The sequence below is a fragment of the Pelodiscus sinensis genome, chromosome 5 (assembly GCF_049634645.1).
Source record: "Pelodiscus sinensis isolate JC-2024 chromosome 5, ASM4963464v1, whole genome shotgun sequence".
NCBI lineage: Eukaryota > Metazoa > Chordata > Testudines > Trionychidae > Pelodiscus > Pelodiscus sinensis.
In genome coordinates this window covers 121,227,360-121,253,343 of record NC_134715.1, presented here as the reverse complement: position 1 = coordinate 121,253,343, position 25,984 = coordinate 121,227,360, and the positions used below count along the sequence as shown (strand labels likewise).

The 25,984-nt window shown below is 37.7% G+C and overlaps 1 protein-coding gene across 13 annotated transcripts in view; it reads right to left on the bottom strand.

Moving 5' to 3' along the window:
• CTBP1 (C-terminal binding protein 1) overlaps positions 1-25,984 on the bottom strand; it is a 378,668-nt gene that overhangs the window by 63,482 nt on the left and 289,202 nt on the right. For 2 of the 13 annotated variants that reach the window (XM_075930925.1, XM_006111636.4), the window contains exons 1-2: positions 23,222-23,432; positions 22,005-22,090 (exon numbers count right to left, since the gene is read on the bottom strand). The exons of 7 other annotated variants lie outside the window; for them this stretch is intronic. Coding sequence is in view for 2 of the 6 variants with exons in the window: in XM_006111636.4 (XP_006111698.1) it covers positions 22,005-22,062 (58 nt within the window). In the remaining 4 variants the exon portion in view is untranslated. Of the gene's footprint in view, positions 1-22,004; positions 22,091-23,221; positions 23,433-25,984 lie in introns of those variants that run through there. 4 more of the 13 variants (XM_075930926.1, XM_006111640.4, XM_006111639.4 and 1 more) reach the window with 4 other exon arrangements.

Sequence of the window (25,984 nt, the reverse complement as noted above, 5' to 3'; positions counted from 1 at the left end):
TTCTACTACATGATCACAATCAGCACCATTGCTGGTAACTGATAAATATTGGGTGGTCATGTAAAGTGAATTTAGGATGTAACATACTCAGGGACAGAGTTCACTCTAATTTTTTCCATCAATGAGCAGAATAAATTTTGTTATGTGCACCAAGGCATTTGCGGGTGTATACTACCTTTAGAAAACATAGTGCTGGCTGTGGGTGCTCTACTAATCACAAGGGCAGCAGCTGAATCTCTCCTCAGTGGCGGCCCAAGTGTTCAGCTGAGAGGGAACACTGCTCAGGAACCTCTGTCTTTGATTTGTTAATACAGTAAAACTCTAAACAGAGTTCACCAACTTTTCAAATAAACATTAAATAATAAACTTTTCCCTCCCTCTAAAGATGGTTCCCTCCAAAAAAGAAGTAAGGCACATCATGGGGCAACATAAAGAAGTGTCCATTACCACAGCAGGATAGATGGATGTCAATTTGTGGATCGAAGATGTCAGTTCATAGGGCTGTCAACCGTGCAGTTTTCATGAGAACTACATAGTATTTTTAAGACATCACTGATGACGACGCACACAATCCATTCTGAAATGATAATACTCCTTTGTGCTTCTCTCTGTGCATATTAGCTATTGGTCAAGGATGCTGTATCAAGCAGGGTAATCAAGGTGGAGCCAAACATCAAAGGCTACTCCACCTTTCATCCCAAACACAAAAAGTACTTTCTATAGCAGCACACCTGTACTTTGACCTAGAACGTTAAGAGGCACTCCTTGTTTTCCTTATCAAAAAATGCTGAGAGTAAATAAATATGGGGCTTCAGCAAACCAAATCAGTTTTACATTGCTGAGGGGTATTTCACATTAACTGAATAAACTGAAAAATAATACTGAACTCTTTTTACATTTTGAACACTTAACTCTTGTCAATGTCTTTAAAATGACACTTCTTAAGATTTTATTTTTAGGAAAGCTTTTGTTGAGATTCATCTTCCCTTCAGCTAAATTCACATAGCTATTTGTGGCAGCAATCCTTCCAGTGAAAAAAATGTGACTCTTGTTTGGGAATAGGGGGAGGGGAAGAGAAACAAAATATCTCCCCAAAGATTTGCAACTAAAACTTTGAAAAATCCCCAGGCATTTAAAAAGATCACTGTCATTAGAAACCTCCACTCAATGCAGTATTAAAGTTTCTGTAAATGAGGACAATAAACTCTCTCAAATTACGCTGCATTATATTTTTCTGCATGCCAAAGCAACTCCATCAACACTGATCCAGTACAGCAGCCTCTAATCTTTAAAGCTCCTTTAATTTCCCCTCTCTTCCCTCCCCTCAGACCTCTTTGCTCTTCTCTGTTAATATTAGGAAAACAGTTGATGATCACAAATCAGAGGACAGTCGAGTCTCTAAAAAAAATAAAGACTCTAAAACTTAGATGGATAAAGGAAATCAAAGACTCGTCTTCCATCCTATATATTCCATAGGCTAACTTGTGCTAGTTGAGTCAAATCTTCAGTAAACAGGATTTTTTAAAAGATGTTCATTCTAAAGGTTAGTAAACAGGATGTGTAAAAATGACTAGTTCCCTGAGACTGGGCCAGCAGCAACAGTGTAACAGCCAACTACAACAGGGAGTTTAAGGCAAAAGCTTGGTTTACATTTAATCACAATATAATAAATCATATGACGTGAGATAAATGTTCTAGTGAGGTTTTTTTCACATGCACTTTAGAGTTGCAATTATGAAAGGGCTGATCCCAGAACCTCAGGTAAAGCAATGTTGAAAAATACAGTTCAAGTTAGGGCCTTATTCTCATAGTTGGATGAGAGAAGAAAATATTTCCTTCCCAATACCTTTCTAAAAGGTTCTAGATATGATCGTTGAGAATGTTTTAAGTGCTTCCAGTGAATTGGTTAAAAGTCAGAAGCATTTAAAAATTAGCTTTTTTTTCCCCCACTGGCTTTTTGATGTTTCTTGTAGTTCTTGATGTTCTCATATGGGTAAAAATGGGTAAAACGTAGAAACCTCTCTAAATGGGGCTAAATCACACATTTAAATTGCTTTGTCTACAGGATAGAGGCCTCACCTTGTAAGCTTCTTAGGCCACAAAACATGTACATACTTATTTTTGCAAAGTCCCAAGGACAGACTAGGAAAATCATGTAAAATGTGTTACTGAGGGCTTGTCTACACAGTGGAGTAATGCACTCTGCTGAGTATGATTTCCAAAAAACATCAGCATGTAGTATATTCCTTGGTCTGTGCAGAACCTGCTGGTGCGCGCTAACGGTTCCCTAGTGTGCTTTAACATAGCACTGTTTCATACAGTCCTACTTTAAAGTGCACCTGCAGGATTTACACAGACCAATTATACACATTATCCCACCATGCAGACAAGTTCCAGATTCTACTAAAAGCAATTACAACAAAAGATCCTTTTCTGGAAAATGCAAACAAGAAGCCTTTTCTCTTTCCATATAATGCATTGCTTAGTAAGTTAAAATTACAGCTAGAATATTGTATATTCTTGTTTTTGGCCCTGCTGGAACATAAAAACTATCTAATTTGATTCAAGGAACAATTTTGAAAAATAAATCCAAGCTTACAATCCCTAACAAAAGAAAGTTAACTTGTCAGTTAGCACCTTCCAGTCATTTTTTAATCTTTAAAAAAATAAACTTATTATAGTTTCTCTACCCACCAATCTGCAGACAAACATTTTGGAAATCTGCCCATGGCATACATGTGCGTCATGTAAATGTCATCTCCCTCTCTCTAATTTAAACTTCTTCCTTCTCAGTGACAGCCTAAAACTTCTGCAGTATTAAAAAGGTTATGATAAATGGAAGGCAAACAAAAACTGACCTTAGTAACCTTACTTCAAAAGAAAGAACAGATTTGGTAGTAACTAGGTAGGATGCTAGATTTTTGAGTAGTTGCAAAAAAAAACCCCACACACACATTTTCCAAAGTAAGCAACTGTAACTTCTGTTCTGGTGTATGCCTATGTCACATGCCACTCCGAAGCCAAGAACAAAATGCGGATAGCTGGAAAAACAACAATTAAGTATTCCAAAAGTCACATGAAAAAAATATTTTTTTAAATGGTCATTGTATTTCCAAAAAACAAAACAGCAGATACTCAAAATCTGAGAAAAGTGACCAAAACACCAACAATTTAATGGAAACAAAATACAATCAGACCGTCAGACAGATATTTTTTAGTTTTCAAAAAGAGCCACAGCTTTTTTTGGTATTGGACAACAAACTCAGCAGCTTCCCTGTCCCTGTAATTTCAGGAAAACGGGAAAGGGGGGAAGGGGAGAGCCCGCTTCGGTTGGCCAATACAAGCGAATTTATTATTATTATCATCAATCATCATCATCATCATCTTCTATAAAAATGAAAAAAAATGGTGAGGATGGTTTCCCTGGTGGCATTTTACAAAGAATGAGAGGGGAGGAGGAAAGCTCTAAAGTAAGTTATTATGGCAGCTTTCAAGTATTAGCTGCATGCAGTGGTTTTATGCTTACTATTAGGCATTTAACTTAGCATGAGACAACCAATATCCTCTCCCCTCCCTTTACCCTCCCCCCACTCTAGAGTAAATCCGGAGCCAGCTCCTGCAGTGTTTTCCCCATGGACTTTGACCAGCTAGATTAACCTTTAAATTCTTTATGTCCCAAACAACTTAGACACAGATGAAAAGCTATTATCCATTGTTTAGCCTGGAAGATGAAGGCAAAAAAATTGTTGAGAATACCTACAGAACATCATTGTCAGATAAATCTTTACATCTGTGTACTAATTTGGGAGAGAAGAGGCTCATTTAACAATGACTGAAGTAAAGGAATGGAGATGGGATGCAGAATTTACAGTGGAAACCCTTGATAATGTGGTTGCATTGTCCAGTTGATAAATGACTCTGGAAGCATATTTCACTTTATTGTCCTTGTATCTTTGAAGCATAGTTAATCTTACCTCAGGATTAGCATTTTTGTTTGTGATAATGGATATAATGTATTGTGAATACTGATTCTTTTTGGCCTCTCTCCACTGAGCTATATCTCATTGCTAGAGAAGCAATCACTTTGAAACAGAGGGCTTCCACTAACATCCGATTCATGGAATGCACTTTCAAGTCCTGGAAGCTAATCATAATAAAAAAAATATCGTTTTTATGCAAATTCTAACAGGGCAACTCCTCACTAACCGTACACAGTCCTGGGCCAACAAGCTTACAATCTAAAATATATGGAATATCCAACACCTACAGAAGCCAGTAGACTTCACTAATTTTCCCCCGTACATTGCATAATCTCTCTTTTCATAACTTGCATATTATTTTTTATGCTTATGTTTTTACACATCTGTTCTCTGGTTAGCCTGTAGAGTTATGGCATAATTAATGCTACATACAGTGAATCATTCACCATAACTATATTTAGCTTACTTAAATTAAAAGTACTGTGGTATAACAAGTGCAACTTTGTCAAAAGTTACCTGGCGAATAAGGTGGTTAATGGCTTAGTAGTATCACGCTCAATCCTGTACTCGCTGCAGTTAATGGGAGCATTGTTATGAATATTAACGAATGCAGGATCAGAACCAGTCTTTAAGATCTATGTACCCGAGTTCAAGTAAGTAACATGTAATGTTACTCGGGTAATTTTGATCGTTGGACATTCTCCACCCACATCATAAAACTAAAAGACTTGACATGACTGGCAGCTGCCGCTCAAAAGAAATCCAGAAATATAAAGTATATTTCTCATAAGTCTTGAAGTGCATTGGGAGAGTTCTGAGAGTAAAACTTGTTCAGGTCTTACCTGAAGCGTGCAGAGGTAATATATCACTCCCACAAGCATTAAATCCATTGGAATATATTTAAATTCACATTTTTAAATAAATAAAACATACAGCACAGAATTCTGGCTTTAGAATCTGATGACACATTCATGGAATCTACTTTTGTAAACATGCCATGCTTACTACAATCACATCTATGCAAGAGATAAATTACACAAGGATGACTTCAAGATTCCTATAGCACTTGGAATTCATGCCGTCACATTTTTTACCTCCAAAGAAGTGGAGAAAAACTTAAATACAAAGGAAAACTTAAAAACAAAGGAAGCACTAGAAAATTTACTGCATTATTTGGTGAATACTGACACTATACTTTGTTCTAGAAAGAACAAACAAAAGCATAGCTTCTACCTCAGGGGGTTCCCAATACTGAACTAAGATAGGAAATTGGATGATATAGCAGATCTTTGCCATCTCTAATTTCTAAAAGTTAAAGTGAAACAGAGGTTCAGGCCTAGTGCTATCCATACAAGGAACATCAGCAAGATACTTCCAGTGGTGGAGGGAGGGAAGTTATTACAGAAATCAAGAAAGGGGTGCATCTTACTTGCCCCAGAACCTAACTAGCTTGACTGATCAATCCATTGTAAGGAGAAATCAGGAGAAGCAGTCAGCCCCATTCCCTGACTGCTTCTCACTCTTTTTTTGCCTGCCCACCTCTAACCTACTCACAAGGAGGAAGTGGGAGGAGAAAGACAGGATAGTGGTTTGCAATCGCAATCTCGTGAGATGCAGCCAGTCACACAGGAAGTCGCAGGACATAGCTTCTTTTCACAGCCACATTAGCACTAGTGAAAATCTAGTTTGCAAAGTGCTGTGAGCAAGGAAAAAAAAGGTGATGGTTCTTCCAAGTTCGTTCTGTGACTTCTGCCTTTAGCTGTAGCAAACCCAGTTTCAAAGAATCTAGCAGAGGACACAGAAAGATCGCAAAAGTAAGGTCTAGTATGAAACAAACTAGGATTTTTGTTCAGATTCTACTAGGTCCTAAATACTCCATTCTAGCAGGTGAAGCCGGTCATTGACTAGGCAAAGTCATTTTGCGTAGATTACATTTATAGGAAAGTTCAAGAAATTAAATAAATGTAATATAATTTTTATTAATGTGCTTGCAATAGGGAAGTAAAAGAACAGTTTTAAAATTATAGGCTTTCAACTTCAAACATTCATTTTATTGAATGATTACCATACATAGTAAATTTGAATTAGAAACTTGTACAGCTTCCATTACTCTTTCCATAACTAATTTGAATTATTTTGTGATATGTAACAGTAAAAAGTTTCTCTGCACTAAAATTACAGTTGAATAGGTATCTCAACTTTAATTTTGTTAACAAATATTTTTATGAATTCTAATTATAGTAGTTGTGACTTTTTTCCAATGAAAACCAAAAATTAATTACTGAAACCTTTCACCCAGCACATTCCAGTGTAAAAGGTAGTACCTTCAGCTAATTTAAATAGCAGGATTGTTTATGCAAAATGTGGTATCTGTACATAATTGCAAAGTATGACTTAATTCTGCACAAATAAATGTACAAACAAACACTTCAAAACATATAAGTGATTCCTTTCAAGACATAAAAAACAGGCAATTTGAGGATTTTTTTCTTTATTGTTTTTCTGCCCTTTGATAAGTATGATGACATCAGGGAAGGGGAAAATGGCTAGGCAGAAATGAAGTACATGGTTGTAGTATAATGCCACTAGACTAACAAAAAATAAATACAGGAATAAATAATTAGCAATATTCAGACCCAGTGCAAACTTGCAGTACTTTTATTACAATCTGCCAAAAGCCTAGGTCTAGACCTATCACGTGTTAACCACATGGGCTAAATAGCATGACATTCAATTTACGCTAATCAGCCGAAGAGGAGGTAAGGATGAAATAAATGTGATATGAACATATAATACAATAATGCTATTAAGTCTGATCACCTGATTGGATATTAGATGTGTAAAGCTGAGTGGAAGGTCTATATTATTTTTCTAATTCATTCATTTTATGATCATTCCGTGAGTGACCTTTATGAACTTGCTACTCAAAAAATTCCCTTGAAAGTTGAAATGGAGTGGGCTAGTGTGAATTCGTATTCCAATAAACTTATGCAGTTCTTCGACCAGTGTCTGAGATGCTCTCGTACATTATAAGGCTAAATTTAGCCATAAGCAAAGTATGTTTAACTCCACTAAAGGCAACATAGTTGCATCTGCTTTTACAATGGCTGAATTTGTACTCAGAAGTTTATAGGACCTATCTATAATACAATGCCAATTCAAACAAAATATGTGAGTGGCTTTTTGTCCATCTCAATCTTAACAATCTGTATCCACAAATACTACTGATGTATCACTTTCTGCAAACAAGAGATACCAAAAATGTAATTCCCGACAACTTAAAGTTAAACAGAAAGAAGTAAACTTGGTCCCATCCAATTTGGGAAGTAATGTAAATAGCCAGATTTGATTTTGGGAAATAACTATCATTGTTATATGTGCAAGTAGAATGATCTATTACCTATATTCTCCAGTATCCTGACTGATTGATATTGAATTCTATTTATTTTTCCTGGGAAGCCATCACTGAAGTATTCCACAGTCAAGTCACAAAAGGCATTGCTGCAGTAACCATCTTAAAAGTCTGTAACACAAGTTTGTTCATGGCCATAAATAATTTTGGACACAACCTTTGATTTTGCCAAGAACCTAGAATCCTATTTGGGATAAACAATCAATAGTGATCAAAATAATATACTGGCTCAATAAAGTGTCTGTAAGTCTTTGCCAGAGAGGAAAATATAGCCTCAGAGTTCTTTTTTTAAACCAAAAAAGTAGGAATGGATAACATCAATAAATACACTAATAGCAGTAAATTTTACTTACTAATTTTCATTGCAGTGTCTCTGTATAAATAGGAAGCTCCATGTGCTTTCTGAGTTTAAAATAATTAAAGGAAACAAAAACCTACCCACACATCCTTGTAGTTAGTTAGTTATATTGTTTTATACTGTACACTGTCCAGTTCAGTGGTTCTCAAACTGTTCTGTGGTCCTGCTTTGGGAAAGATGCTTCCATTGGCTCTCATTTCCCACCAAGGAGAGGCACAGGAAGTGGGCCTGTGGAACAGTTTGAGCACCAGTGATCTAGCTGATAGACCAAGACTCTGAAAAGTATTAGCCTCTCATATTTTTGTCTTTTATAAACACACCAATAATTTTCAAGGACAATTTTATATAGCACTGGAGAGCTTGCTTACATTAACAATGGTTAAATGATGAAGAACATATATATGGCTTCCATTTTCATATTCAAAAAAACAAGTAACTGCAGAGCCCGCAGCACTTGTAAATGCTACAATTTTTAGTAGTTACATGGTTAACGTATTAAATTATTTTTAACATCCCTACTCTCAACATGAATGGCCGAGGGGAGAAATAACCATATGTTAAGAAGAAAATAAGGTCTCCTTGAATATCATTTAAGGTGTAGTAATATTTTTAAGTACAGTACTTCATAATTTTTTTCTTACTGTCTAGAAATTAAAATCTTTCAGTAAGAACTAATTCAGTGGATATTAACCTTCAATGCTTTTTTAGTTTAATTGTTCAATATATTTTCCTGTGTACTAGAGAACGGCAACTTTTATAAGTAGTTTAATGGTGAAGTGCCATTAGTCATATACAATTCATGCCTAAATTGCATTGCAGTCAAGTTCTCTACTGTTGTTATAAGCTACTTATGAGTCATGAGCATTTTGATTGTCAGTCTGCTGTGGGTTTTGGGGGTTTTGGGGTTTTTTTTTTTTTTTTTTAAATATAGTCTTCCAGATTATTTTTTGCCCACTTGACTCCTGGGGAGGAGGCTTTGTTGCCCTACCGCAGCAATGCTGCCACCCTCAGAGATAGCTGAGTTCAGACAATACCATTAACTTATAAGCATCAGCTAACAGTTAAACAGTTAATCACTTAAACTCTAACATCCCTAGTGGAGGGAACCTTAATCTGAATTATTCTATAGGGTAACTCACTGAGTAAGTTGTTGAGTAAGTGCAGCAAAATTAAGACTACAGTAAATTGTCTAAAATTATTAAATGACGTAACTGTAGCATTTCAAAGCCATACATTTTTCTCTGTTACGCAACGAGATAAAGAAGGCAGAATGTTAATTAAGATGTGGAATTCTAAAATGATTTTATATAGGTGGCTCAATAAGCTTTCAGTGTGTGTGTGTTGGTGAAAGAGTACTACCACCTGGTATGTTACACAGAAACTATTATAAACAAAAAGTTAATTCATAATTTAGAAGCACAACACAGTGTAGATAAAATAATGTTAAGTTGGAAACAAATGCCAAAGATCTAAAGAAGATTTCATGATAACATTGATATTTATAAGCAGTGCAGCCAGAAGATTCAAATATTAGGTCTTTACAGCCCAGAGAAATAAATACATCTAAACACCAGGTAAAAGATCCATAAAACCTGCAGTATAAATGACCACAAAGTTAAGATAGAAATATAATGTTCTCTCTCTTATTGCCCTCTTTATTTCTTTTATTAAGTAAACATCATAATAACTTGCCTTTGTATTTGGTTCTTGAGAACATATTAAAAGACATTACATTAAAAACTAGAAGAAAATTATAGTCGTGGAAGTGGCAGCTGGGATTTCCTGACATTTGACAGTAATGCATTTTGCATGTATTTCTATTTTATTTTTATGTCTGCATTTTGCATGAATATTAAATGTCAGAAAATCCCAAATGCCAGCACTAATTCAAAGCTGGTTACTCTAAACACACACACGAACATACAGATAGAGAGAGAGCACGCGTGTGCGTGTGTGTACACACATTATATTTAATATACACACACTCAGGTATTGCAGAGGAGAATTTAAGGTTTATATAAAATGCATTCTTAGATCCATTTGCTAATTTAGTCAACGGATAGAAGGCACTAATTACAGCACAGAGTCCGGTCCTACCCCAAAATGCATACTTAATGAAAGATTATAGGGATTACAAATGAGGTCTTTCCACCCCCCCAGTAATTTAGAATGCTGTGTTAGCCAATGACATATCTATAGTTCCCCTTATTAGCAACAGCTCTATAACAATATTCCATAGAAAGAGTTAAACTTTTTGGCATAAATGGACAATGTACGGAAGGCCTAATCCCAAGATCACTGAAGTCACAGGGGAAGAGGGTTGTCTTTCTATTAACTTCAGTGGGTTTTGTATCAGGTGCCTGGTTACTGAAGCATACTGTAAGTTCACAACACATTGTGTTTGAAATTCACTGTCAGCCATTTTCTTTTCAATGTTTGGCTGTATGGACAGTCCATAACCAACTAATTAAACTCCCCTGAGAGGTTTATGGCACCTGGAAAATGACAATATAATTTGTAAGTGATATCACCCTTACTGCCTAGCTTTGTCATTATGAAAACTAATGTGAGGTGGTACATAAGTTTCCCTATAAAAACAGTCATTTGCTATTTAGGGCCCTAATTTTGCAAAGACCTCCATACATATTTAACTGTATACATTCTGAGCAGTGAAGTGAATGGTACTACAGGTTGAACCTCCCTAATCCGTCACCCTTGGGAACTGACTTGAGCTGAACCAAAGAATTTGACAAACCATGAGAGGTCAATATTGTCTAACACCATAACCAACACTTCCACTGCTTACTGGGCTCTTACAAGTCTCAGGGGGCAGCCATGTTAATCTTTAAAAACAATTAATAGTCTTGCATCAAAATAAATTAATTACACACACACACTTTCATGGGCAAACCCCACTTCTTCAGATGAGCTTGAGTGGAGAAAAACCGGACCAGAGAGTGTTGCACCAGAGAGGTTCAACCTGTATTCACATGGGCAAAGCTAAGCATGAACATAAATCTTTTCAGAAGGGGCCTAAAATTGTAATAGTTTGTGCACTATTCCAAGAGTTCAATGTGAAATAGAAAAAGGAATAACTTTGTTTCTGATTTCTTATGAAACCTATTAAGATTTTTGAAGACAGTACTGGAAAATGAAGTCTTTCATTTAATACAGAACAGGGATGGCAGAAGCAGCAACTGAGCCTCCATACGATTCCTTGCCACTATGTCTCCACTGTGCTCTGAGAGGAGCATTTGTGCCAGGTGACAGACGTAAAGGTAGTTCAGTGTCTCTAATCTCTTGAGAGTGTCAACAAGGGAATCTACTGTTGTAAAAACACCTATCTACTTGGCTTTAAACTGCCAGCTCCAACCAACTCGTATCACACTGAACTTCATTCAGCAGATTATATTGGCTTTTCACTCAACTTGGGCAGAATCGGAACCACTGACTTAGATATAACTGTGCAGTAACTAGGAAGGCAAACAGCACAGTTACATGTTCAGCAATATTTCTCAGACAGCCTTTGCTAGTAACATCTATTTGTATAACTGAACGAAAGAGCGATAGCCAACATATGGATGACATCATATTGCAAAGGTATTGTGGAAGCTCTCACTTTCAACTGGCCAGCCTCCAGATGAAGGTAGAAGGAACTTCAGTTGCAATATGTGAGGCAAATAAATAATCTGAGCAAATAAATAATAAGCTTAATAGGTTTCCAATTATTTGCACCAAGGATGTAAAAAATATATAAACATATTAACCATGCAACTGATTAAAATTCTATTGGTTACACAGTTAACCCAGAGGCACCGCTGCTGGCTGCCAGGCCCATAGTGCAGCACGTTGAGCCCATCTGGGCTGGAGCAGCCCCCCCCTCCCCCCCGCCCGTGGCATGCTGCAGGCAAGGGGTTCTCCAACCAGGCCGAGTGTTGGTTAACCAGTAAGCACACCCAATAAGGGAGATGCTTACTGGGTAATGGGTTAACCAATTACCTGTTTACATCCTTAATTTGCACTATAATTTCAGCATTAGGTATACATGGAAGATTTTATTTGAGACTTGAACCATCTGTTTATGGCACAGAGGTAACAGGATGACAAAGTGTGCTATATTAAAATGAATTAATGGTCTCAACCTATTAGCAAAAATACTTTATCCTACTTCACAAAACCATTGTAGCCTCTGAAAGAAACAATACTGGTTAAGCAGTGATGCCTTTGCCATTTACAGCAACAAGTAGTGGACAATCTGAATAGTAAAGAAGATTCAAAAGAGAGTCATCTTCTTGATTTCAGCTACTACATACTATGCCATAACATGGATCTGAGAAAGGGTGTGACAGAAAAGCTCCCGTTGGAAGCCTGATGTTTTTCTCTGTGTTCTGTCATGCAATCAATGAAGGGGAGCAATGTTCTGTTACAGACCTGATTCCTAAGCTGGTATTCACATGCTTCTCTGGCAGGAGCAACGGAGAGGAGGAAGCCAAACGCACAAGCTGTGTGAAGTGGAGAGGATCCTAAAACTAAATCTTCCTCCTCCCCTTTAGACAAGCTATTTCTCCAGCCATTTTCCATCTGGGACTGATACAGTAGCTGTCTTTATTTAATAGTCAGCTCAAAATCTTGAAGGCTCATACAGTGCACAGACTCATACTATAAGAAACTATGTTCCTTCCCTTCCAGAGTTCAATCGTTAAGTAAAATTGGCATGTCTCTAATCCAAATTTTTACATCTCAGGAGGCTTTAAAGTACTCAGGACTAGCAAAACATGGTTGCAGTTCAGCACATGTCATATGAGCTGCAGTCTGGTAAAGTTACCATTCAATTGTTAGTTCTCTTGCATATTGTCTTGGCAGTTAATTGAGGAGATCATAAGGATCATACCACCAAAATTCAAAGAGACAAATTTATAATGGTAGAAAACATATTTTCGGTGTGCCTTTATACACACACACACACACACACACACACACACACACACACACTTGTGTGCACATGCGTTATTTAGAACAGAACGTTTCATCCATTCTAGGGCATAATTATTGGGTCAGACCACAACCTCACTTTTGGCAACTGTATTTATTTTGAATGAATTTACATTAAAAAAGCAGCAAGCACCAAAATTAGATACACACTGCAAAATTAGATGCACACTCCCTCTACTAAATAGCAGTTCTAACTACAATCATCACTCCAATTTGTTTGCCAACACTACTGCTTTCCCCAACTCTCATCACTAGCAGGCAAAAAGAAAAAGAGTGCCATGCAGCATGTTACTTCATTCTCCACTTTCAAATCCCTCCTCGTCTTTGGCCATGATATCTACTGCTGGTGCTGTGTCACCAATATTATTTCGATTTTCCTTGTACTCTTCCATCTGTTGTCTCGTCTCATCTAAGACTATGTGCTTATTGGGCAGGGACTATTCTTTTATTCAGCATTTGTGCTGCTCCTAACACAATGCTATCTGTCCCATGACTTGGGCTCTCAGGTACTATGGTAAAAATCAAATAAATACATAATTCCCTGAAAGTCAGCAAATGCAGCTACTGTATTTCAAGCCAGGTACAAGAGGCATTCCAGAAGCCCAGAGCTCACCTTGAAATCTCTGCACTGTATCCAGAAGAATCTAGCAACACCATCCTTGATGTCAGTTGTGGCAGCATATCACAACATACTCCACAGGCATTGAACCTGTGTGTCTTCACAGTTCGACAGGGCTGGTCATGTGTGGATGGGGTGGATGACACCATGCCAAAGCAGTTACTGCTTGGTGAATTGAACGTGGGCAACCAAATGAAGTGCTTCCGGGACATCCTGAAGCACAACTTGAAGCAGTGCAACACTGATAACGACAAACTGGGAACCAACAGAGCTCGCTGGTGAGAAACAGTCAACAATGGGGTTACTCAGTTTGAAATGAATCACCATATGGATCTTGAGGCATAGAGGCTGAGTTGTAAACAGTAGCAGATTCACTGGGCATAGGCTGTAATCCCTTCCTCGATATCAGGCGATGTGTGTGCTCAATGCAGAAAAGACTACCACTCTCGCATCGCCTTACTTAGACACAATTGTATTTGCAAGACATGATGCTGTCATCAACTACATCTGCAGTCACGAATGGCAACAATAACACAAAGAGGCAGTCTCAGATAGCCCAACCCCAAAACACTTAAGGCCAGATTTTGGATGTAATCATCTTAGGTCTTATCCATACAAAAAAAATGCACCAGTTAAACTTAAAATGTGCTTTTACATTTATTTTGCTTAAACTGGTGCAATTTCCTGTGTGGGTATACTTATTTTGATTTATCTTAGACTGATTCCTAATTAATGGAAGGTAAGTTGATTTAAGTCTGGTTTAAACTGAAATAAGAGATTCAACAGAGGGATTCCCACAGATTAACTAAAATCAGTCTGAAATCACACCTTTGATTAAATAAGTGCAACTTTCCTCACACCTGAGCCGAGATTGTCACAACACTTGACTAGAGATATGCTTTTACTGATCACAAAAAATAATCAGACTTTAATAAAGCTGCTCTCCGAGTTACGAACGCTTCGAGTTACGGAACAACACTTGGTCCGTAACTCGAAGTGTTTGTAACTCGTATCCCATAGAGTTACATGGCGACTGCACTGTTCATAAGTGCGGATCGCCGTTTGCAACTCGGATCTGCATTTACGACCGCTTTGATTGTAAGTGCCGATGGTCGTAAGTGAAGGTGACCATAACTCGGGGAGCGGCTGTATTCCATTTGAAAATACTTTCCAAATATACATCTAAGAAGAAAGCAAATAGGCTAATTATATTTCTGGATAAAAAAATTCATCCCCAAAGAACCAAAGTATATATAAGCAATACTAGCACAGTTAGTGGTAAACTTTAACAAATACTGTACAAACTTTACATTACTCACAACACAGGCAAACGTTTTGTTTTATTTGCTTCTTTCTTTCCATTTAGTGAAAATGAGACATTATTCTCCCCCCTCCAACAAACGAAACAACACTTGTCCTAACAGAGCCATACAGCTCAGTGTGTTCAGAAACAAGCGGATTAAGAGGCTTAAAGCAGACCAAGAGAGATGACACTCAAAATGTTATTGAACAAAAAGTGAAACAGTATGATGTTCATGGTATTTTAGGCACTAATCCTTTCCAGCTGCCTGTGTACAATGCACTGTAATATTTACATTAAGTATTTGTATCTATAGGAAAGCCAGACCAGTGGTTTGGGATTCTCAATATCATCCCAAATTCTACACCTAAATGAGGAAACCAGTTCCTTAGTTTACAGGTCAAATTCATCCCTGGTGTAATTTCAACAAAAGTCAATGGAATTATACATGGGACGACGCTGACTTAGCAAGTCTGCAAGGAAAACTGAAAATGCGAGGTCTCTTCAATGCCTCTTAAAGGCCAAAACCCATGCTCCTCAAGCAGCTCAGCCAACTGAACGGACAGAACAAGCAGCTAGGTTTACATTTTGGACGGCTGCAGGATGATCATGTGATGGAGTGGGTTAAAATGAGGTGTGGTTTAGAAGCAGCAAAGATAACAGTTCAAGTTGAAAAGAATTCTACCTGAAAACAAGGGGCTCAAACATGCACCCCTTGAATAAAGAGATACTGAGGAAAAATTCTCAGCAGGGTACTAACAAGGATAAACAGGCTCTACCAACAGCGAACAGCAACCCATTATGAAAGTTTCAAAAATCTTTCAATACTGTGGGAAACTAAAACTCCCCTGCAGTACCCTCGTCATAGCTAATTTGTGATTTCCTGTACTCACAGTACTAACAGCACAATAGAGCCTCTATTGTGAGCCTCCTCCTGCAAGCATTCAAAAAAGCAACATAGTCTTTTTATCTAGACACTCGAGTCTCAAATACATTCTGCTCTACCCAGCTTAAAGGTTATTTTCTTAGATGTTGCTTTTTGAGCATAATAAAAGCTGCCATCAAGTTGCATCACATTCAAAGATTGCACCGGACAAGCGACGGTAGTACAGTATTTTGGTAGCCAAACTGCTGACTACAAAGCTCAGCAAGGGAAGGCTTAAGAAACCAGGTAAATATTAAGGGAAGAACTGGAGAGGATTTTACCACTCTTCCAAAATGTAACACACTGAGATGAACTCCAAAGCAGCAAAGTTGGTGAAGGGGGTGGAGAATTGAGCATCCCCTGATGGAACCAATGAACAAAAGTTATAATAATTAAATATGTAGGTGCACAGAGGGGAGAATATGCTATTTAGCATACAAGGTACTGAAAATATTAGCATCCTAGGCTTTGGGCCACCTGTAAAAACATTTGAATACATATGAAATACATTTTTAAATATATATTAGATGGCACAATAATACTTTCAGTTTCTGAAGGATCCCAAAGTACATTACAAACATTCAAACCCACAAAACTGCTTCAAACAACAACTGTCAGAGTGGCACAGGATCAATATAAAGCCGTTTAGGACAGACAGCGAGGACTATCTTAAGGGGTAATTTATTATTGCCCGAGTTAGAATTTAGCCAGGACTAAAAGATTAATACTCCGAACATAAAATACCATGGGGTTTTCAGCCAAGATCTCAATTGTGTGTATCATCCAGAAGGCATTTTGGTAAGAAGGAGACCTGATGCAGCTAGTATATTCTAACCGCACAGGAATGCACACATACAACATCAAATTGTATCAACGAGTGAAATAATTCCTTTCAATTCTGCTCTTTTTATGAACAGAAAAATCAACATGAGAAAAGCTCTGAGTCACATTAATGCTATTCAGCAAAGTACAAGAAGCACATTAAGATGTTCAGTAGACCACAAATGAGAAAATGCTCATTATCTGGGTGAAAATGAACAGTTTCACATATCTGGTAAAGCACATTAAAGAGAAAAAACATTTAAATATCAGTTTAAAAGTTTGACTACTGGCTTGCAGTTATCTCTACCAAACAGTTTCGTCCTGCATGACTCTGCAAAAATTAATGCTATGCGCTCAACGTGGGCCACACATGAGTCATTTGGGAACTCTGATGAAGTGCTGTACACAACAGTTTCAGGTGGGAGACGTTTTCTTTTCATTATTCTGAAATTGTTTCCCTGTGAATGTGTAAAGATACAAGGGTATTTTTGTACCACTTGTATTAAAAATATTGGGCCAGTTCTGAAAATTCATATTCGCACAAAACTCCCATAAAAGCCAACACATTTTTTTCCTGGGACCAGTAAGGAAAGAACATTTGTATTTGGACTAACAGTAATGCTGCCACTGGCTCTGCCCCTACCTCCATCCTGTGACTTAGGAGAGTCACAGAAAGTGCAGTGTGAGGAAGAGGAAATGCTGCCCCAGGCAATGTTCACTTTCAGGAAATTCTGCTGTGGATCAGCCATAATATGGCTGGAGAAAATACTGTTTTGGTATAGCTTCTTCCTGGTTCATTTGCACAGACTCTGGCTCACCCATAGGCCACAGAACCGTTTTACAGAGTGAGGTAAAGTGGCTACATATAGCAGGGGATGAAATTTCCTGCCCAGCTGCTTCTCTTCTTTGCCTGACCCCACCTGGCTTATGTTTTCACCTTTTCTCCCCTGCACACCAGACGGTGTGTGTAGTGGTTATTAGTGAGGCCACTGCTCACTTGCTTGCTTGTTGTATTATAGGATGGGATTGGACACAGCCTCTGATATACGTACAATGCCGGGACAAGAATGCAAGCACCCTAGGCTCCTTTGTGCCTACTTCATATGGTGAGGCAGACAAGTGCTTACAGTTCATGCAGTGTTGACATTAACCTCTTCTAAAGGGGCCATGCATGAGCTGACCTAGTACAGAGCGTAATGGAAGGTGCACCTCCTTTTAAGACCAGGGCAGAGCAGTGATTATGCTCATGTAGCAGTGTCCTGAATTGTGCACAATGCCTCCAAAAGCTCCTGCCAGGATGGTGTACAGCTCTGAACACCCCCACCACAGGGGTAGAAACAAATGCTATAGTTCGACCAGAATATCTGAAATAAACAGGGCTCGACACATCCATTTATCTACTCGCCCATGGCGAGTAGATTTTGCCCGGTTGCCGGCGGTGCGTGCATGCACAGTGCGGGTCTGGCTCATGTGTGGTGCGGGACTGGCGAGTGGATTTCGCCGCCGTTTGTCAAGCCCTGGAAATAAATATTCGGGTTCTTTAGGAAGCCTTTCACTGTATATCCCACAAGAACAAAAACTAGATTGTGAACAGGAATTCAAAATCCTGACTCAATAAAGTAAGGAATTTTATTTCTTGCATTTCATATTTTCACAGCAGAATCCTCCTCCCCTTAAAAGAAATGAAAAAACCCACCACTAATAAATTACTATTCTCAGGATAAATTCTGAGAGGCAGAGGCAGAAAGCGTGAACAACCTTCATTCCACACTTATGTAACCTTGCCAGGAGTGCTATAGCAAGTGGAAAACAATTTTGGTACTGAGGTTCTATAGACCCTGACCTGTGCTTATAACTATTTTAAAAGGAATACAATCCAGTCTGTAAAATATCTAAAACCAGGTATAGTTACAGAATCAGACGACTTCACTTATACTTAAGCATAAGAAAACCACACACAAACCAAAAATCAAGTCCATACTCTTTGTATTACAAAAGAAAGTTTCCTTTGGGAAACTTCATGTTTAAACCATTGTACATGCCAGTGCTCTCAGCCAATGTTAATCTTATTCCTTTTACCAAAAACATTTAGTCTAAGTAGAGAATACATAATTTAGAGGGTTGGGTTTTTTTAGCTTTCCCATATGTCTCATAGTCCTTTCAAGCTTGCTTTTTACAAACTTCTGATCCTGATACCTCACATCATAGTCACTTTCTGATTAGATAAGGATGACAGGATTAAGATTCCAAGTCTGTGGAAGAGAGGAGTCACAAGGGAACAGCAGATATTCCATCTCCCCCAGAAAAGACTATTTATTTTATGCCATTGCTTGCTCAAGGCAGTAAATTTTCCCTTGTTAAGTATCAGTAATGTGCATCAGAATACGGGAAGCATTATATACAAAATTAGAAAAAACAATTATCTATTAAACAATAACTAGATAATTATCAATTGGAATTATACAGGAAACATGTTTCATAAGGGAGACAAATGAGTTTATAGTTTTCCTAAAAAATAAATGATTGCTCTATTAGAGCAAATTAAGTTATGTTTCACACAACAAAAATAACAAGTAGTCCTGTAGCACCAACAAAAACAGGTAGTGTTTTCCTTTTACATAAATTCTTGAAAAAATGAGATAGGTTTCTCATCAAAAGGACTTATATTTTTATAGATTTTCATTTCTTTACCTTACTAGTTACACTATTTCCTTTACAGGAAGAGTCACTTTTTCTGTAGATGCTGCTTACAGTGGCAAAGGTTTCATCACACCTCGGGAAATATACTTCAGTCCCCTTTTTGGACCACTGGCACAAAGGGAACTGACTCTGCCCTTGCAAAATATTTCATTTTGCAGGGGCTAATTAAACAGCTCTATGAATCATGTATAGGGTGGGCTGGGACAGGAGGGAATATGGCCAAAACATAGTGCACTCCAGCTATTCTCTGACAGTGTAATAGCTCATAGAAGATAGCACAAATTACAGGAGGCCTGGGGCTGTTCTAAATGGTGCCTGGGATTGCGCAGGCCCCTGGCCAGGACCAAAATTTGGGAGGCTCAGAAGTGGCTTACCCAAATTAAGTGCAGTAAATTAAAGAAAATATCTGAACTTTACACACCCCTAAGCAAACTGTTAAACACTTGGTGCTCAGAACAAGATCTGGCCTCCAACCCATTCGCAATTTGCGATTTCCTTAGCTTTGCTCCCACTGGATGCTGTCATTACATCACTTTGTGCCAGGAGAAACTTGTAATCTACTCCCTGCACATTAGTCATTCGAGGGTGGAATGAGAATATTTTGGAATCAAAAGAAATTCAGACCAAAAGATTACTTCTAAAACTTCCAAAAACAACAACTTACAAACAATGTATAGTGTCCTAATCTTAATTTAAATCGCTAATTATGTTAGAAGGACAAAGTTCATATGTTTCTGGCAATCTGAAAATGGCTGGTTTTATAATTACAAGTGAAGAATTTCTTCTACCCATTTCTAGTGTGACTACACGCATACAAACATCAGTTTACATTGCCATCTTTGCTTTTGAGTTGGTAAAAGAAAAGTGGATTGTGAAAGAAACCATGAGTTGTATCCTATCGCCTCGATGAGGTATGCTCCAGATACCCTTATCCCCGGAGATAAGGAGAAAAGAGGTCTGTCCTACAATTTTTATCTTGATCTTATATCTCAAGTCACCTTTTACTCCACGTCATGCCATCCCAACTTTCTCATTACGTAATTACAGCAGCCTTAGATGAAACTGCAGTGTTGCTGTGGGATTTGGAAGCCTGACATACTGTAGCCCAGAGAATAAAAGTATCACTTCATCTATGTTCCCAGCTGGCCCTAGAAGCAAGAGCCTTAATATTGCTATTGAATCCGGGTCTCTAATTGTCATCCACCCAGAATTTCTTAAAGAAACACAGCTATTACAATTAACAGAGGGTAAGAAAGAGAAAATGGAAACTGTAGCCCTAAATATTCAGATGGCTTTGAATGAACAAGGCATAGTGCTATTTCACAGAAAAAAGAAAAGAAAGAACTGACTAGTCCTTGTGTGTCTTTTCTTATATGCGACCCAAGTCAATGTCTTAACATATGCTCACTGGTCATTCAAAATAGCTAATTAACAACCTAGTAATACTTCATTCCCTTAAGAACCAAATAAATACACATTTTAAGAAAACACTGAAGTTTTCCCAAAAGGTACAATCCTAGCTAATTATCTAATTGCTGTAGATGTCCTTAGGTTGGCAGAGATGGGTTAAAAATGATGCTTAAGAACATGGGAATGAATGGTACGGTATCCATATAACACATTATAGTGGCAGCCTAATTATAATATCTTTAATGAGATTTTTAGAGCTAACTACTGTGACTGCTGCATTCATATTTTAAATAAAACTATAATTCTAAGCAATACAGAGAATATGTGAATACACAAGACATTCCAAAGAGGGAGTAGATACAATTACTCTTTGATGATGCAAACACTAAAGTTAAAAATAATAAAAAAGTGTAAGTCAAATAAACTAAAATATGTAAAGGCATTCTGAGTTTAATTTGCCACATTATCCTCTCAACTTGGGTATTATAGCACATATGGCAGGTCACATCTCCAAGAGTTCTAAGACAACCCATAAGAATTATTTGCATGCGCACTGAATGTTCGCATGCTGCAGTTAACTCAATCTACATACCACAAGACTGAATTTTAAAAAAATTCTACAAAACAAAGTTTATTTAATCAAAGTAGCTTCAGTAACAACTGTGCTAGTAAGTGTGGCTATCATTTTAGGATTTTTTTTAAAGCTGCTAATACATTTATAAAAAAACTAAGCTATGATAGAATCAAAGGATTTTATTAAAAGAGGTACAGAAAACAGACTCTGTACACTGGGCGAAATTATGCGTTCTGTCCCACCAGTGGAAATGCAGTGCAATTTTCTTGGAGTCACTCCAGACATACCAGAGAAGATTCCTGCACCCTGATTTTATTTCTGCTATTTGTATATGGATTGTAGCTTCTGCATAAGTATCAAGTGTGTTATTTAGATCTCTAAAAGTAAAGCAATATCTATCTATCTATATATTTAGAAGTGTAATTAACTGCAAAGAGGTAGCTTATGTCAGGATGGCCAAAGTAACAAATTATATAATATGTAGAATATTTTTAAAACATCAAGAAAATACACTGGTGTAATTTTGTTGCTTTATTACTGTCCACTACAGCAACAGTATTACAAATAACAAAGGTAGCAGTTGGCGCTGCTAATTTTAATGTTGAACTATGAGGAGGTCTACAATAAGGTACAAATATGACACTGAATCAGGTATATTGTGAAAATATTCTCTTCACTAGTTAGCTTTCTCCATATTAAGCTTATTGCTCTTTGCTTTTATTATTTACTAAGAAAACCAAGAAAACACATTTAAGGAGCTGATCTTTCCACCTATAGCAGCAATATAACAGACATATGTTTATTTGTGTTTTTGTTTCCTTTCTGCAGGAATATAATAATAAGATTGAAAGTATTTTAAACATGGACCTGACTGCTTGCAAAAAGACTAGAATGCTAAATAAACATACTTACATTTTCTGAGATCCAGGGAAAGGAATCTCTGTGAGGCATTAGAATCACACACATACATCCCAAATACTGTAATTCGTTTTAATTCACTGAAAAAAAGTACACATTCACTACAGTCCTATTAAGCCCATTAATTTAAAATAGGCTAAAAGGATGATTAGCTCGTGGCTGTTCCACCAAAGACTAAAAGCAAAACATTCTTCTTAATAAGAGCAAGAGTTGTTAAAATGTACAGTGAAGTTCAATTATTTAATTTAAGCCACACAGGTGAATTGTTTAAGAGAGCTACTGATAATGTCTAAGCATACATACACTCTTTCACTAACAAGAGTGCAAAGGTAGCCATCCGATTTGAAAAAAAATATTTTAAAATAACATAACAGACAATCAAATCTACACAGCAAATGAAGTTATTGTTTTAGCTCTATAGCTCTCTTTGGGAATCACTCGCTGTTAGAGTCTATATTTTGTTCCTGCTCATTTAAGATGCATATAACATTTTCCGATTGACAGAAGAATTTTAAGCAAAGCGATGAGGCAAACACTAACATCATCCCATGCATACTATCTACCTTCACCTTCAACAGCAGCAATCCATAAATGCATTAGCTAGCATTTTTTTAAAGGAACTCAAAAGGTGTGGCGAAAAGCCTTAGCCTTCCAAATAAATAACCTGCTCTCAGACTTAGCAAAGTCATTTCCACATTTAGGCCATAAACATTTTTTTTACAGCAATCAAATGCTTTTAACTTCCTGTTTATTGAAACATTAGCACAGCTTTGTCTACATGGCATTTCCCTGCAGTTAAAAGCCAAGACACTGCTTAATCCCCGAGCGTGTGTATACGAGGGGGAAAAGAATTAAAATCCTGGGTACAGATTAAAAGATTATTTTAGTGCAGATTTTTGTATAAGGGGGAAACAAATCAACAGCCAAGTCCCTTCACTAGGCTTCACCGAGTCTGCTGCTTGCATTTTTTTTAAATCTATTTCAGCAGCAAAGTTGCTCGGCAGACAGTGTCTGGGCATCGGCACCTCTCCTTGCAAATAGCCGTACCTTGGCACCCCAGCGCAGGCTGGAAAAGCACTCCCTCCACACGCACACACACAAAGCAAGCAGGCGGCGGGGGGGAGGGGAAGAAGGCAGACAGCGAGATCCACGTCTCTGCAAAGCAATCGCAACGGAGGCCATCCGAACAAAATAGAGAGTGAAATCGTTACCTAGAGGCAAACCCTTGTTTAGCAAGTGAGAGCTTCCCATTGAGACAGCTGTCCAGGCTCTCTAGCAAGAGAACTTCAGTCCAGTATTACCAAAAGGGGGGAAAAATCCTAAGCATATGGCGGCTACTTCTATTTCCCCCCGAAGTAACACAGGGGCGCACACACACGGGCACACACACACAGCCTCAGCGCTGCTGTCTCTGAAAGTGGGAGAGGCTCCGCGGGCGGAGCTCCGCTCAGACAAAACTAAATCTCTCGTTTCCAAGCAAGGAAGGGCAACAAAGAGGAAACGGGAGGGAGGGAGAAAGCCACAACTGTTTAGTCCTCCTGTCCGTCTGTCCATTTCGGCACTAGGGGGGTGAGGAGAAAGGAGGGAAGCGGAGGAGGAGGGAAAGAACAAGAAAAAAGGAAAAGAAACGAAAGAATGGAAACCTGAGATTGCTTTTGTAGCCTAGCAGCCATGCACTGAGTTATTTAGCTATTTTAACTGTTTGAAAAGTTTTACGGCATAACTATATGATGTGTTTTCTCTTTAGAACCCCACAACAAGTTCTGATTATTGCCTTTTTTATATTCTTATTTTGTATTATGCAATTTGGTTTAGGATTCCCCACCCCGTATACAGGAAGGACAATTTTAAATTGATCATTATTATTATTATCATTATTATTATTATTATTTTCTAAGGGCTTCACACTAATGGCAAATAAGAATAAATGTATATCAGTTTACAGACCCCTTTTCAGTGGTTCACACTGTAAATAATCAAGGTCCAGTTCTGCCTTCAGTTACACTGAGGGGGCATGGACTAACTGAAATAGGAATTGCACTGGTGTAAGGGCAGAATTAGGATGAAAAGTTTCTTCTGAACCAAATCCTACCATTCTTCACTATCTAACATACCTCCATTGATTTCCATCAATTCTAAAATGCCCACTTGATCACTATGTTTTGCATGTGCCCTATCTGTCTTGTTCACACAGAACATGGGTCTATTACAGATGTTATCTGGAGAGCCTGTCTCTTCAACTTAAGCTTTATGAGTTTATTTTCATGCTGCCTGGTGAGGTGAGGGGTTATTACACCCATTTTACAGATGAGGAATTGAGGCACAGAGATTAATGTAAAAAGTATCCATTAACTTTAGTGCTCCATTTCAGACACATACCGCCTGAATTTTTAGGGTGCTTAGTTTTATACATACAGTATTTTATATGTTCAATGTGAAGCTCCCACAGAGTGCTTGGCCATTCTAGGGTCTTAAATCAGACATGCAGAAAATTAAGAAAACAAGATTAGCAACTACCTGTGAAAAGTCTGGGTCAAGTAATTTGAGTGGCATCATACAGGAATTATGTGGCAAAGGGAGAGATCAAATCTCAGTTCTCTAGAGCAGCATTCATTTATCTGGGGTCCCCTACCTTCATTCACTATCCACCTTCCAGTTTTCACAATAAAAGAGGCAGAGGTTCAACAGACAACAGTTTCTTTCCCTACACAACACTGATTCAATCAAAGAGAAGGTGCTTCCCGAGAAATGACGGAAGCAGGGGCCCTGTGAAAAAGAATACTATGTGATCCTGTAATTAAAGAGTGTATTATGATACAATGCACACACATATGGGTCTGAATTAAGGCTACACAAGGAATTTATCTGTTAAAATAAAAGTATACTTGTCAAATTTCCTGCTACAAAGCTTTCCAAATAAAAGTTGTCAGAATTTTGTAACACCAGCAAAACAAAGAAATATTTTGCCCAACTCTTGTTCTCAGCAATGGCTAAACTATTTTGGCTGATTTTTTCCTTTCAAAAATGCCAAAGGCAGACATTCAGCTTGTAAAATTTCAGCCCCAAATGGTTAAAGTTTGCCAAACTTATAAGCAATTGAAAACCAGGGCCTTATAATGGGACATATTAGGGACCTTAATAATAAGTAATGCTGCGAGCCTTGACTTTCATGATAGAAGCTAGTGGGTAGTATAACGCAATGCAGAGGCACAGTGCTTCAGAAAAGGTTCTTGAGGATGCATATCTTGGGAGAGTCGAATGCATTACCCACAAACTAGAATAATCAAGCAGAAACTTTAGTAGATGGAACTTGCAGAATTTCAGTCCTCAAATAAGGAGGGGAGAGGCAAAAAACACCCAATGAATTTGACCTGTGTTCTGTACATCACATTATACTATTACAACATGAATCATTTGGCCAATATTTTGGATCACAAATTAATCTAGTATATAAAGTCGGCAAAGTTTTTTTCTATTTTAAAATTTCTTCCACTGTTAATTTTTAAAGTTTCAAGAAAATGTAAAGGATGCCAGTAACAATACAATGATACATTCCTAATTAAAGCTGACCAAAATATTCATCATACTTCTTTATTACAAAGTTGCAATCAGGCATAATTAACAAATGAAATATACCTAAACAAAGACAATGTTACCAATGAAATATTATTTTCCTCATGAAAGAAGCTTAGGAGGAGGATGGAAAACTAAAGATTTTGTAAAGATCTACTGCCCGGCTGGGTCAGCTGACTTGCATAATGCAGTACACACTAAACTGTATGTGGAAAGGATCTATGAAGAATACAATTAACTCACGTAATGGCCGTGCACTTGCAGGCCTAATCATTTACTTGGACTGGAGCTGTAAGCATGGACCTATCTGATTCATAAATAGTTACTTGGAATTCTTTTCTTTTTCTGCATACAAGTCAGAGATTAGAGTCAATTACTTTAATCATTTCACAAACTTTAAT